This window comes from Stomoxys calcitrans, chromosome 4 (genome assembly GCF_963082655.1).
Source record: "Stomoxys calcitrans chromosome 4, idStoCalc2.1, whole genome shotgun sequence".
NCBI classification, from domain to species: domain Eukaryota; kingdom Metazoa; phylum Arthropoda; class Insecta; order Diptera; family Muscidae; genus Stomoxys; species Stomoxys calcitrans.
The window spans coordinates 152,064,776-152,078,914 of record NC_081555.1 but is presented as its reverse complement, the minus strand read 5'-3'; the positions used below and the strand labels follow the sequence as shown (position 1 = coordinate 152,078,914).

Genomic DNA, 14,139 nt, shown 5'->3' with positions numbered 1-14,139 from the left:
CCCAAAAAGTGATTGCGGATTTTTTAAAAGAAAGTAAATGCATTTTTAATACATCTTAGAATGAACTTTAATCAAATATACTTTTTTTACACTTTTTTTCTAAAGCAAGCTAAAAATAACAGCTGATAACTGACAGAAAAAAGAATGCAATTACAGAGTCACAAGCTGTGAAAAAATTTGTCAACGCCGACTATATGAAAAATCCGCAATTACTTTTTGGGCAACCCAATAATTAAATTTTTACGTACGGGAATAAAAAGAAGAAGTCGATGTTTTTAATGCTCAAAAATGCAGTTGTTTTGTATTTTTAGAGCATTTCTTTGCGTGCAAATTGTGTGGGATCCAACGCGAACAAATTTTTTTGACGGTCAAATGTCCATGCCTTATGTTATCTCAATCTCACGAAGTTCACGAAATTCGTCTTGGAGTGAACTACTACCTCGGTTAAATTCTCCATACCATCGATAAATACTGGTCCTTGATGGAGCTTCATCCCCAAAAATGTAATTAAGTTCATTGATGCACTGTTGTTTTGTTAATCCACGTCGAATAATCGCACGAAAATATTCACGATTTGATTTCCTTTCTTTTTGGACATGATGAATCTTTTAAGTTACTGTAAACAACACAAATAGCGCTCGTATGTCAAAGTGTTGTGAGTACGGATAATCTCAAAAATGTGAAGCTTTACCATAGAGCTGTCAGTTGGCAGATTGCAACACAAGGGTTGTCCAATCCCGAAATATAAAATGCAACCTCGTATCGAAATACAGGCCATTTTTGAACCATAGGCTGTAGAGTGATTTCAACAAACAGACGGACGGACATGTCAAGGCAGTCTCTGAATATAAAAACGATCTAGTATATACTTTGTAGGGTCATTTTGGAATGGCAAAATGACCAACTCTACCGTGGTGGGTATAAAAACACATATCGCGTTTTTGACTTGTAATACATTTGGTAGGTTTTTGTCAGCTTTGATAGGATTTTTTCTTAAATTTTGGTAGGAAATAATTTTCTTAAGTGGCAACACTGCTTACTACGGATATTGGAAGTCATAGCAGAACTCTACCCCGGACGATACGGAATACCAATGAGCACCACAAAAAATGGAAATTTTGCCCATAAACGTTCCACTAAGGAATAGGGGCAAACTTCTCACATATCAATGAGTGCAGTCCGATTCAAGTTTAAGCTCAATGAAAAGGGGCCTCCTTTTTTTAGCTGAGTAGGACCGGCGTGCCGCAATGCGACACCTCTTTGGTGAGGAGTTATGGCATAGTACCTCACAAATGTTGCCACCGCTGAAAATTTTTTCTGATGGTCTTACCAGGATTCGAACCCAGACGTTCAGCGTCATAGGCGGGCATTGTAATCTAGCGTAGCGCAGAGGTTGGAATTTTATAGCTCCGACTTGTGTGGACGCGTCCACAGGTTGCGGATAGTCGTAACCTCCGTTTTTATGCGGGGTAGCTGCAAATGCGGACGTGGCCAGTCAGCTATTTGGAGAGAAGAGTCTCAATGAGGGTTTAGGTGCCAATTGCTTTTGTTTAAATATTGAGTGCCAATGATACTCGAGATGACAAGGCGAGTTATTGGCGCCTTCAAATAACCAATGGCCAAAATCTGCGTATGTTCCCAGGTTGGCGGCGGCTGGAGGCTAGTGTCGGATCGTGAAGCAAGCGGCAGGCCACAACGAGGGATACATGTGCAATCCCCCAAAACCCATGCGGTTGGGGCACTGAGCCAGTAACCCGCCCCGGTTTAAGAACGGACTCCCCTAACTTAGACGACCCACGCAAATGAAAGACGGACTATAATTTGCGGATCTGCACGTGGAATTTCCGGACTCTTTATAGAGAAGGTGCAGTATACGCATTGGCGCATGTATTGGAGAAGTACAAGGCAGATATTACCGCCTTACAGGAATTGCGATGGACCAGGAATGGCGTCACAACAACACCAAACGGTGTCGAACTATACTTAAGCTGCCATGAGACGAAGCACGAATTCGTCTGTGGATTTGTGGTTAGTCGTAGACTGAATCACCTAATCTCTAGGTTTACTTGGATGGATGAGAGGCTAACCGCAATCCGCATAAAAGCCAACCTTTCCAACATCAGCCTTATTTGCGCCCACAGCCTGACGGAAGGACGAGCAGACCAAGGACATTTTCTAACAGCGCCTAGGGCTGGAATACGACCGTTGCCCAGCCAATGATATTAAAATCGTTTTGAGAGGATTTAAAGCGAAGATAGGGAAGGAAGGGATCATTGGTCCAACAGTCGGAAAATTTAGACTCACGAGATAACGTCCGATAATGGGTTGAGGCTAATAGATTGCGCCGCGGCAAAAAACATGGTAGTAAGCAGCACCAGATTTCAACATAAAAAATTCACAAAGCCACATGGCTCTCACCCGATCGAAACACGAGAAACCAAATTGATCACGTTGTGATAGATAGAAGGCATTCATCTAGCATGTAGATGTACGATCGATCCGTGGAACAAATTTGGATCCGAATCATTATCTTGTTGCAGCAAAGGTTCATACCTGTTTGAGTATGGCGAGAAACGTACGATCTAACACTGCATGGAAGCTGGACATTGAAAAGCTGCAAACACAACAGATGGCAACGGCATACTCTACTCGACTAAACTAACTGTTTGATGAAAGCACTCCTTGTCCCGATGATATAACGGCGCAGTGGCAATCCTTTGCACACTCCATGGAAAATGCCGCGAAATCCGTATTTGTGTACCAGAAACCTCCCCCAAGAAACCCATGGAACGACCAAGAATATCAATATGCTACTGAAGCCTAGAATGCGGCATACAGAGCAACCCTGCAATCAGCAGCAACGCGCCTGATTAAGGAGAGGTATCGCCTATTTCGCAGAAAGAAGAAGGAAATGGAAAGACGTGAGTGTGAGCGAGTTAAGATAGATGTACATGAGTCAGAATGATGGACGGAGATTCTAGCAAAGAATCGAACATCAAACCGATGGCTTTGATACAGGCACATCCTGCTGCAGAGACGGCGAAGGAAATAGGATAACTGATACAGATAGTATGCGGAGGATATGGAGAGAACATTTTACCCAGCTAGTGTCCAACGATAGCGGCGAAAAGCATACCGCGGAACCAGTCCCTCATAAAGGTAAAGAATGAGGTTCAAGTAGCTGTGACCCGACTGGAAAACAGCAAAGCAGCAGGAGCCGACTGGTTGCCCGCTGAACTATTTAAGACCGGAGGCGACACACTGATAAGGCGTATGCCAAAGCTTGTCTGCACGATCTGGTTAGGAGAACGCATACCTGATGATTGGAACTTGAGTATACCATGTCCATGCACAAGAAAGGAGACAATACGAAATGTGCCAGAGGAATAAGGACCCTCCTCATCGCATACAAGATACTCCCGACACAGTACGCTCGAGAAAGATTAAAACCTAAAATCAATGAGATAATTCGGGGCCTATCAATGCGGCTTTAGACCTGGTAAATTCACCAGAGCCAGATATTCATACTGCGCCAAATCCTGAAAAAGACCCGAGAAGGACAAATCAACACCTACTACCCCTTTTTTGACTAAAAAGCCGCTTTAGATAGCTTTATACGTTCAAAGATATTTCAAGCCATGTCTCAGTTAAGTCTCCCTGCTAAATAAATAAGACTCTGCAGGATGACACTTGCTAGTACACGTTCCTCAGTAAGAACAGAAAAAAATCTCTCCGAACCATTCAATACCAAACGAGGTTTCAGACAAGGAGACAGACAGTTTATCGTATGATCTCTTGTTTGTCTGTCCTTATTCGCTATCGAGTGGGTCGGTCTAAGCAGTTAATCAGTTGATACGTGTCGTGTGATCCCAGGTAACAATCGGGACACACATCTTGTACATTGACATCAATCATTGCACAAGGTAATGATTTGGATTGTCCCTGCGATTACAGCACAAAAGGTATTGCTTAGACAGCATGTAGTTATGTCTTCGCACGGGTAGGGCCTTTGTCTCCTGATGAAGGTGGTCCACGTGACAGCTGATGAGACAACCCGTCGTAGTTCGAAGAACGGCACTGCCTAGGGCTGTCTCAGCACAATATCTCAGGTCAGCTCAATGTCTCAAGGGTAATTGCAAAAGATGGATGGACAGACACAGGAACATTGTTAAATCGCCTAAGAATTTTACGACAATCCGAAATATATATACTTTGTAGGGTTGGAAATTGTGATTTCGATATGTTGCAAACGGAATGACTAAATGGATATACCCCCTATCCTATGGTGGTGGGTATAAAAATAGATAAACATACACCACAGAACGATATAAGAATTCAGGAGACAGCCAGTCGTAGTTCGAAGAAAGGCACTGCCTAGGGCTGTCTCGGCCAAATTTGAAACAGTGAGTTATTTTAAGCCTCCCGACATCCGACCATAATATAGTACAGATCAGACTAAATTAAGCTATAGCTACCACATAGACCGATCTGCCGGTTAAGTGTCTGAAGCCCATAAAAGCTGCATTTATTATCTTATTTCGCTGAAATTTTAAACTGTGGATTGTTTAAGGCCTCCCAACATTCGATTCAAATATGATTCAGAGGAGACCACATAGATATAGCTTCCATATAGACCGATGTTGCAATTTAGGGCCTTAATCCCATAAAAAGCCGATTTATTATCGGATTTCTGAGGTGCCGTGCCCTCCAATCTAACCTAGTCCGTCGAGCCCCTTTTGTGTAATTGCCCCCGAAACCCCCTTCCGTGCTTGTATTTCCTCGAGGACTTTCCATTGTTGTTGTTGTAGTGTGTTGTACACTGAGGCGGCACCCCTTGCCGATGAAGGACTCCATAAGGTAAATCCGGTAATCCATGGGATTGTGTACTTTGCCGTCTTGTTTTCTATAGATCTGTAGAGACCTGAATTGAGTGACTGGATCATACTCTCGCCGGTGAGTTTCTTCTTTTTGTCTTGTGCGATGGTGCCTCTTTTTTTGTTCTTTTCTTGCTGTCTTGTTTCTCTTCGGAACATAGAGCGTGGCTCTTCCTGAGTCGTTTTGGATTAAATTCTAGCTGGCAAATACAGCCGTTTTAACATATTTTGGCCTGCAATTAGCGCCAACGTGCTGTATGTATGTCCTGATTATAACCAGAGAACCAATGGCACTTTTCGCATGTTTAACTATCTAAATTACTACAACCAGTTCACTAAAAGCCCCCCAAACCACTATACAAAGTTTCTAGATCTGGTTATAAAACAGCAACTTAGCTACCGATCGTAGTAATAGCACACAGAACAGCTTCATCAGCAATAATAAATTATCTGTATTGGGCCTGGCTCGGGATAGCTGTGTGTGCCACACAAGCTGGAACTTTGAAGTCCCATCTGTGTGTTGTTCTTTGCTGTCACGCGAAGCTTAGCTGCGAGCTACCGGGCGCGTCCACAGGTAGCGGAAAGTGGAATGCCCCATACGGAGTAGCTGCAACGGCAGTCGCGGACAATCAGCGATATCGAGCGGACAGACTTAGTGGTAGGTCGGGTGGCACCGGCTCTTACACAAATACTGGGTGCCTATGATGCTCGATATGACAAGGCGAGTTATTGGCACCTTTAAATAACCAAAGGCCACTCTGTTTTGGCGGCGATGGGTCCTTTGGACCGGAACGGGCATGCTCAACTACAGGAGCTTGATTGAAGCAGTGGTTGTTGTTGTTGAAGTAGCAGTGTGTGGTACACTGAGGCGGCAGCCCTTGCCGATGAAGGAATTCATCGGGTCAATCCGGTATGTACAACCGGCTGCCATGGGATTGGTTATACACTGAGGCGGCAGCCCTTGCCGATGAAGAACTCCATCGGGTCATCCGGTACGTACAACCGGCGGCCATGGGATTGACAACATTTGTATTGGGTATGTTGTTGTTGTTTTAAGAGTTTGTTGTGTTCTATCTTTCATCTATTTGATTCTGTTTAGTGTCAAGACCTAGGAACTCTGCGACTAAGATGGAGTGCGTCCATTGGGATCTGGGTCTGAGTCTAGTGGGTCTGGCTGGGCAGTTAAACAGGTGACGTGTATCGTGCGGTCCCTGGTTACAATCGGGACATACATCTTGCAGGAGTAGGAGTTGCGGCCGCTGCATCTGTATTGGATATTTAATGTATGGTCAATTTACATTCGCACAGAATGCTTAATCGTATGAAATGTACAAACTGCTACTTTTCATACGGTTGGGCTATAGTCTATAAAAAACGACAAAACAAATGCAGATATCAATTGTTATATTTGCTGATCCTACTCAGTCTTTTAACTCGTTATCTACATGTAATTATAGCTGCAAGGAGTAGATGCAACTGCAGTCGCGGACAATCAACAATATCGATTGGATAGTCTCAGTGCAAGCTGCTTACGGAGCTCGGTATGACAAGACAAGTTATAGGCAGTTTTAAATAACCAATGACCATCATTTTCCCCTGTTGCTCACGTATTTGAGCTTGAAGAGGATCGTTACCTTCACATACAAATGTAGCTACAACAACAACATTTATTTATATATTGAATAAAAATAGTTGTCCACACAACGCTATAACGACCGAATGAGAAAATGATTCTTAACTTACCTTGAACGTAAAACTATCGCATATTGAGGTTTTTCTTTGAATGAAATGATTCGTTTTGTTCTTAAAACTGTTGTTTAAAACAATAAGGTGATTGATTATCTTGAGTCTTGAGTTATAGTATGTCTTGAGTTATGGTATATTGATCATATGTGTTAGTGTGTATATCTTGATATTCTATAAAAGGAATTCACACCGAAAAATAAAAAAATTAATGACTTACATATTTTTGCATATAATTGATACAACATTTACCTTAATTGTGAGTGAGATTTTTGCAAATTTCTTAACACTAATTGTTTTATTTAAAAAATAATGGATTAATTTAAGAGTTTAAGCTGACTCAGCACTTTTATCTTTACATGCGAACTTGGAATTTGCCAGCCTTAGTTATATATTTGACACCTTTGAAAGGCTTATACTTTTCACCATACATATCTAAGCGATTGACTTTAAGGCCAGAAACGGCCATTTGAGAAATGGTAAATTGCACATTAATGGTGGGATTGGAGCCCAAGCTAGGAGTGCCGGGAGGTATGGAGACCTGTAAAGAGAGTACAAAAATGTAATATCCCATTGTGAATCTCAAATTTTAACTTACAGTTCCTCTGATATTTGGCAAATTTGTAACATCTATGCGCCCCACATCCCAGGTTAAAGTTTTCGACACAGAATCAAAGGTATATTTGCCTTGATTTGGTGTCAATATGCAATTTAAAACACACTTTGGCATAGCTATTTCCAATTTGACCTTATCCACTGAACGACCCATAAGTGTTCGAGTGCCCACTGTCAAATCCAAACGTCCTTGTTCTCCCGTCTTTATAGAGAAATTGTGGCGTATGTATATGGGTATAGCTACCACAGATTGTGCATTGATGTGATAGGACATTAAACGGAAATTACCATCAGGTGGTATAAAACTCAACAAACGTTCGGCTTCCCATCGCTTGAAACGTACACATGGATGAAAGGACACATCATCGAAGAGACGCGGATTCATAAAGGATAATGTCAGATCAGGCATGCCAGACAATTTGATGCAACAGTCAATCTGTAATTTAATGAAATAAAATGTTACCAAAAAATGGATCTAAGGTATGTTTTATCGGGTCTACTTACATATCCTTGGATTTCAGCAAAGACTGTCGAGCCCGATTTATCAATAATGGCGTCTACCTCTTCGATAACATCAAAATAGGCTTCATTGTTGGTGTAGCGTACGCCGCTTCTTCGCCAGGGTATAGCCGAAAGTTGTCCTTGAGGCAAGATGGTACTAACACTGAAATCAAAAAACAAAATTAAAATGTGTATAACAAAATATAAAACAAAGCCTGAACATAGATGAAGAGATGGTGAGATTTGCCATTGAGAAATGTAGGAGATATTAGGTAAAGTTCTTTGAAAATGTCAAATAAATATAGTTCTAACCGCTAGGTGTTCTGGAAATATTTTCATTATTTTACCATTTTTTACATTAAAAACATTGTAGAGATTAAACGACAGATATCTGAGATATCAGATTAGAACTTATCTAACTATTTCGATGTGGTTGTTGTTATACGAACGATTGCTGCAAATATACAAGATATACATTCTGCAATTATTCCACAAGTCTAGCTTCATCTCAGTTATAGCTGTCCATAGTGGTCCTGAGTAAACTCGTTCCAGTTTATAAGACCGATCGCCCCCGGGATCGTTTTATTACCATTGGTTACTTAAAGCGGTGGCGCCCGGCCTTTCATAAAGACTCTCCAAACGATATGGCGGATGTCGTGTTGTAGCCACATTCTCAAGTGGAGTGGCGATCCTCGTCAAGCTCATGTAGGCAAGCAAGCTCGTTCCGGTCCAAAGTACTGATCGCCGCAGGAACAGGGTAGCGATTGGTTATTTAAAGGCGTCAATAACTCGCCTTTAGCATCATAGGCACTCAGTATTTGTACAAGAGCCGGTGCCGCCCGACCTCTCACTAAAAATCTCCGCTTGATACCACTGATTGCCCGCGACTGCCGTTGCAGCTTCTCCGTATAGAGCATTCCACTATTCGCGACCTGTGGACGTGTCCGGTAGCTCGCAGCAAAGCTTTTCGTGACAGCAATGAACACCGCACAGACGGGTGATATAGCTGATTGTCCGCGACACCAATTGCAGCTACTCCGTATACGAAGCATTCCACAATCCGCAACCTATGGACGCGATCAGTGGCTCTCAACTGAGCTTCTCGTAATGACGATAAACACCACACAAATCGGAGCTCAGAGTTCCAACCTGTGTGATTATCATAGTCATCCCTTGGCGGGGTGAGAAGTGAAGATCTTCATAGGATCAATCCGGCCGATGAAGATCTTCATAGGATCAATCCGGTACGTACAACCGGCTGCCATGGAATTGAGTGATGAGAAGTTGTTGTTGTTGTTAAGTTGATGCGCTTTATACGGAGTCAGATAAATACAAGCTGGGACAAAAGAGAGATCGGTCTGTAAGATTCTCCTCGGTCCGCAAATTTTTTGGCTTGAGAATAGAAAACTCTCCACCCCTAAATATGGGACATGAATCATGCTAATGCAAATTTGCCCATAAACATTTCATTTAGGCTACAACTTGTTGTTGTAGCTGTGTGTTACACACTTATGCGGCAACCCTTGGCGATGAAAAACTCCGTCGGGTCAATCCGGTACGTACAACCGGCTGTCATGGGATTGCGCTGTTGTTGTTGTAGCAGTGTGTTGTGTTTCATTCATTTGCCTGCTGGGTTAAGTATCCTGTTAAGTATCCAGACCCAGGAACTATGCGACTAAATTGGGCGCGTCCAGAAGGATTTGCTCCTAAGTCCAGTAGGATTGACTAGGCAGGCGTGTTCCGTGAGTTCCCAGGTTTCAAGCGAGACACACATCCAACACCCTGGCATCAATCCTTGCTCTGGCGGAGCTGCCCTCAAACTTAGCTCTGTAGGAGTTTAGGCGATTTCGTCAGTAGCAACACAATTGAGCCAGAACTACTCGGGTTTGCAGAGAGAGGTGAACTTCATATACTTTTGGAGGCGGTCGATTTCCAAGGACTGCGTTCGATTGGTAGCTGTTCATTGCTTCTGATACCGTGTCTGCGTTAATGCTATCTAGCCCATAAGCGCAGAATTTTAAATATTTCATTGTTTTCCATAAAATTTGCTAATTTTAGTTTTATTCAAAGGGTCTTGGTAGCCCAGTAGGTACTCCTTAGACAGCATATAGTCGTGCTTTCGCACGTATAGGATCCTTGTTTCCTGATTGAGCTGGTCCACATGAGAAGCAGAAGGTTGGGCAGCATTTTGAAGGAACTGAATGTTTTGTACTGCCCCGGGTAGTACTAATCACATACGATCTCCCATTTTTATGGGGATTTGAGTTTTGCTAAAATGTCTGCCTGTGGATTTGCAAACAATATTCTAATATCTTCCGCGATTTATTTCTATGAACAAAGTGCGCCTGTCTATCCTTGACATAAATGCTTTTGAAAATGTAATATTCTATGCAAACTTACTTGCTTTTACCCGTCACTGTATTGGCTATTGTTCTCAAAATATTTGGCGGCTTAATCAACTCCTTCAATATATTGCTCTCAGTGGCCAAGGGGAAGCCATTATCCAACATTTCATCCAACAACTCATAGACCAACACATAGTTTTCCTTAATGATCGATTCGGAGCAATCGGCAAAATAATCTTCAAATGTGTCGACAACACGATGTAAAAATTCAATAACAAATAGAGGTGGAACCTCTTGTTTACAGGCTGCTACCAAAGAGATGCCTTTACGTTGAACGGTAATCAAATAATAATGGGGAGTTGAAATAACTGGGGGCACATCCTGTAAGAAAAATTGAGAATTAAAACAAATATAAAAAGTGTAACTATTAGTATTCCAGATCAAAGAAAATAAAAACACATTAAGTTTGGCTGGACCGAAACTTTAATCCCCTGGATCCATTATAAAGGGGATATATAACATTCGGTTCTGTAGATGCTTGCCACCATTTAAAAGCAAAGCATCAAATCCACTATCCTCATATCTTATCATCCTCTCCTACAAGGGTTATAATATCTTAAGCGAATGATAGCTCCATGTTGCCAAACAGATTGTATTATATTCAAAAAAAAAATTTTAAATGACCCTAATAGCCAACTGAATGTGGGCAAGGTCTCCTTGAATGTGGGCAAGGAATTCCAACCGTGAATAACCAAAGAAAAACGTTGAATGTACCTTTACAGCGTTTTCGCCTTCATGTAACGTAGAGACCTGGAACCAGTCGGATCCTTACAAGACATTTAGAACAATTTTCGGCACTACTTTGAGCATATCAAGATACACACAAGCCGGTAGTTGAATAAAAGAATCTTAGTAAGCCAAATAATACGTTTTCAATTTCTGTGATATGACTTTCCGATACTACTTACATTTTGTGAATTTCTCTGTGCATCTAAAAAATAGTCACATACGGAACGGGATACAACTGAACGCCAGTGTTTTTCGAGAAACACATCCCTTTGAGGAGATATTAAAAGTCATTAAATTTTGTTTTAGTCGCTTATCTTTGTTAATAACTTACCCACTATTATTTACTATAAACAAACTATGTATCATATTTGTTTTTCCTTTAAATTTTTGCCAACAAAATTCCTATACAAATTAATTTTCAGATACACCACTACAATGAAACTTTTAAACTTAACAGCTGTTGCTAGCAGCCATGAGTTTTTCTGTAGTAGCAAAAGCGTCGGCCTAAATAAAAACAAAAGCGAACAACTGAAAATGACATAACCTAAAAACCATGTTTACACTTGGAGAAAATCTAGATAAGAGAGAGATATCGGAAATCTCGTGTTTTGAAAGGAGGTACCTCAAACATTTTGCCCTAAAATTGGATATCGGCAAACTTGTCCTCTTTGGTGGGTGTTTTAGGGGATAGGATGTCTCCAAATATTTGGAAATTCATATTCTTCACCCAAATACCGTTTATTTGAGCCCCATATTACCATGGGCAGTAAATAAGTCCTATTTAGGGATGTTTTGCGGAAGGACCAAAAACTTGGTCCCGAAAGTGGGTATCAATTTCGTGCCCTAATCCCCAATACCTTTCATTTGAGTCCCATATTGTAGTGATTGGTCTTTACATATTTTTGGTGTGCTTTGGGGATTGGGCGGCTCCTCTAGGTACCCCACCCAAAATTTTGAAACCAAATTTTTGTTTTTTGTTTACTAAGAGGACACACAAAATTTCGCTTTAATCGCCCAAATCTCCGAGATCTGGGCCACCCTTCCGATATCAAGAAATGTAGTACCTTATTTTACCACGGAATTATTAAGCGCCATCTCTGAAATTTCAAAAAAATCGGTTCAGACCTTTTTGAGTCTATACGGAACAAAACAAACTCAAATTGATTTTTATACCCACTACCGTAGTATGATAACATAAACATTCCGTTTGTAACACCTCGAAATATTGATCCACGACCCCATAAAGTATATATATTCTCGTCTGGACAATTTGAGTCGATCTAGCCAAATCCAATTTTGCACAGATACATTTCATTGATGTAGCTGGGAGATTGCAAATGGACCATATAGGCTCAGATTTGGATATAGCTCCCATATAAACCGATCTCCCGATTTGAAATATTTAGCACCTAGAAGCCACTATTGTTATCCGATTAGCCTGAAATTTGCAAGTCGTGTTCTGTTACGACTTCCAACAACTGCGCTAAGAACGGTGCTTCCAACAACTGCGCTAAAAACGGTACGGTTGAAATCGCTTTATAACCTGATATAACTCCCATATAAACCGATCTCCCGATTTGACTTCTGGAAGCCGCAAATTTTCGACCGATTTAGCTTAAATTTTACACATAGTGTTCTGTTATGACTTGCGACAACTGTGTTAGGTACGGTCCAAATCGGTCTCTAACCTGATATAGCTCCCATATAAATCGATCTCGGGACTTGACTTCTTGGACCCTTCCAAATTGCAATTTTTGTCCAACAACTACGGTAAAAACGGTCGCATATAAACCGGTCTCTCGATTATCCTTGCTCGATTCCAAGAAGCTTTCATTTTTGCCTGGTTTGGCAGAAATTTTGGTACGTAGAGCAAAATTATGCCTTTCAACTAATTTTTTTGTCGATCTTACGCCAAATCCATGGTGGTGGGTTTCAAAGTTTCAGCCCGGTCGAACTTGGCACTTACTTGGTGTAATAGCCCCTTTATTAGTTCGTACCATTTTTTGTTGTTGGTGTGTGTTATGGTTCTTAACTACAATATAATACACACACACAACCAAACCTCGTTGACAGATAGTGCACTTCGCGAGATAAAATTGTACTCAGCTGTTTACGGTACACTACCTGGTAATAGTGTCATGGGGAAAACAGATGATCGATGCATTAAATCCGGATTAAAGTGTAAACGGGATTTAGGTTATTTTAATTTTAAATAAATGTTTCTCGCAGTTCATAAATGTGATTTTAATAAAATCCTAAGCAAACTAAGCTAACTAAATCCGCTTAATTGATAAATTAAACACCCCTGACGTCTCGGGACTTGTTCTCGGTAATATACAGAGAGGTGGCAGCTTACTGAAGCGGCAATTGGTGTATTTTTTGAAGCAGTCCCAATTGGCATTCCTTCGATTGATATAAGTCCAATGCTCAGAGGTTATGAAATCGGATGTTCGGTCAAAGGTGAGAATAATGGAAAGGTGGTCGGATCCTAATGAAATGATGATTTGCTAGGACACGTCACTTTAATCGATCCCCGGTACGGAATAAGCACCACACGGGCTAAAACTTTGAGCTCCGATACGTGTTGTGTCATCGTTATCACGTGAAGCTTAGCTGGGAGCTACCGTCCATAAGTTGCGGATAGTGGAATGCTTCATACCGAGTGAGTGTAATTGGATAATCAGCGGTGTCGAGTAAAGAGTCTCAGTGACAGGCCGGGAGGCCCAAAACTTAAAACAGTTGTATCGTAGGTTTATTTGAAAGTTCTATAAAAGAAATCAGTTAAATATGTCATCTTTAACGCTACTTTAATTTTAGCTAATATGGGCACGACAAGGAGAGGTATTGGCGCCTTTAGATAACCACGGGATAGCTGTGAGCACCACACAAGCTGGAAAATTGAGGTCCAACCTGTATGGTATTCATGGCTGTCACGAGAAGCTAAGCTACCGGGCGCGTTCATAGGTTGCGGATAATGGAATGCTCCATACGAAGTAGCTGCAACGGCAAAATTGCAAATTTTGCCCATGAACATTCCACTAAGGAACAGGGGCAAACTTCTCACATATCAATAAGTGCAGTCCGATTCAAGTTTTTAGCTCAATGATAAGGGGCATCCTTTTTATAGCCGAGTCCGAACGGCGTGCCTCTTTGGAGAGAAGTTTTACATGGCATAGTACCTCACAAATGTTGCCACCATTAGGAGGAGAAAACCACCGCTGAAATTTTTTCTGATGGTCTCGTCAGGATTCGAACCCAGGCGTTTAGCGTCA

General features: G+C 41.5%; 1 protein-coding gene across 1 annotated transcript; it reads right to left on the bottom strand.

Moving 5' to 3' along the window:
• Window positions 1-6,870: 6,870 nt before the first annotated feature.
• Window positions 6,871-11,303, bottom strand: LOC106087024 (AP-3 complex subunit mu-2). Its single transcript, XM_013251894.2, has 6 exons — window positions 11,199-11,303; window positions 11,047-11,134; window positions 10,134-10,459; window positions 7,737-7,896; window positions 7,216-7,668; window positions 6,871-7,158 (listed from the first exon to the last, which is right to left on the bottom strand). Exons 1-6 carry the CDS (start codon window positions 11,231-11,233, stop codon window positions 6,973-6,975), a joined length of 1,248 nt encoding a protein of 415 aa, XP_013107348.1. The 5' UTR covers window positions 11,234-11,303; the 3' UTR covers window positions 6,871-6,972.
• Window positions 11,304-14,139: the final 2,836 nt, after the last annotated feature.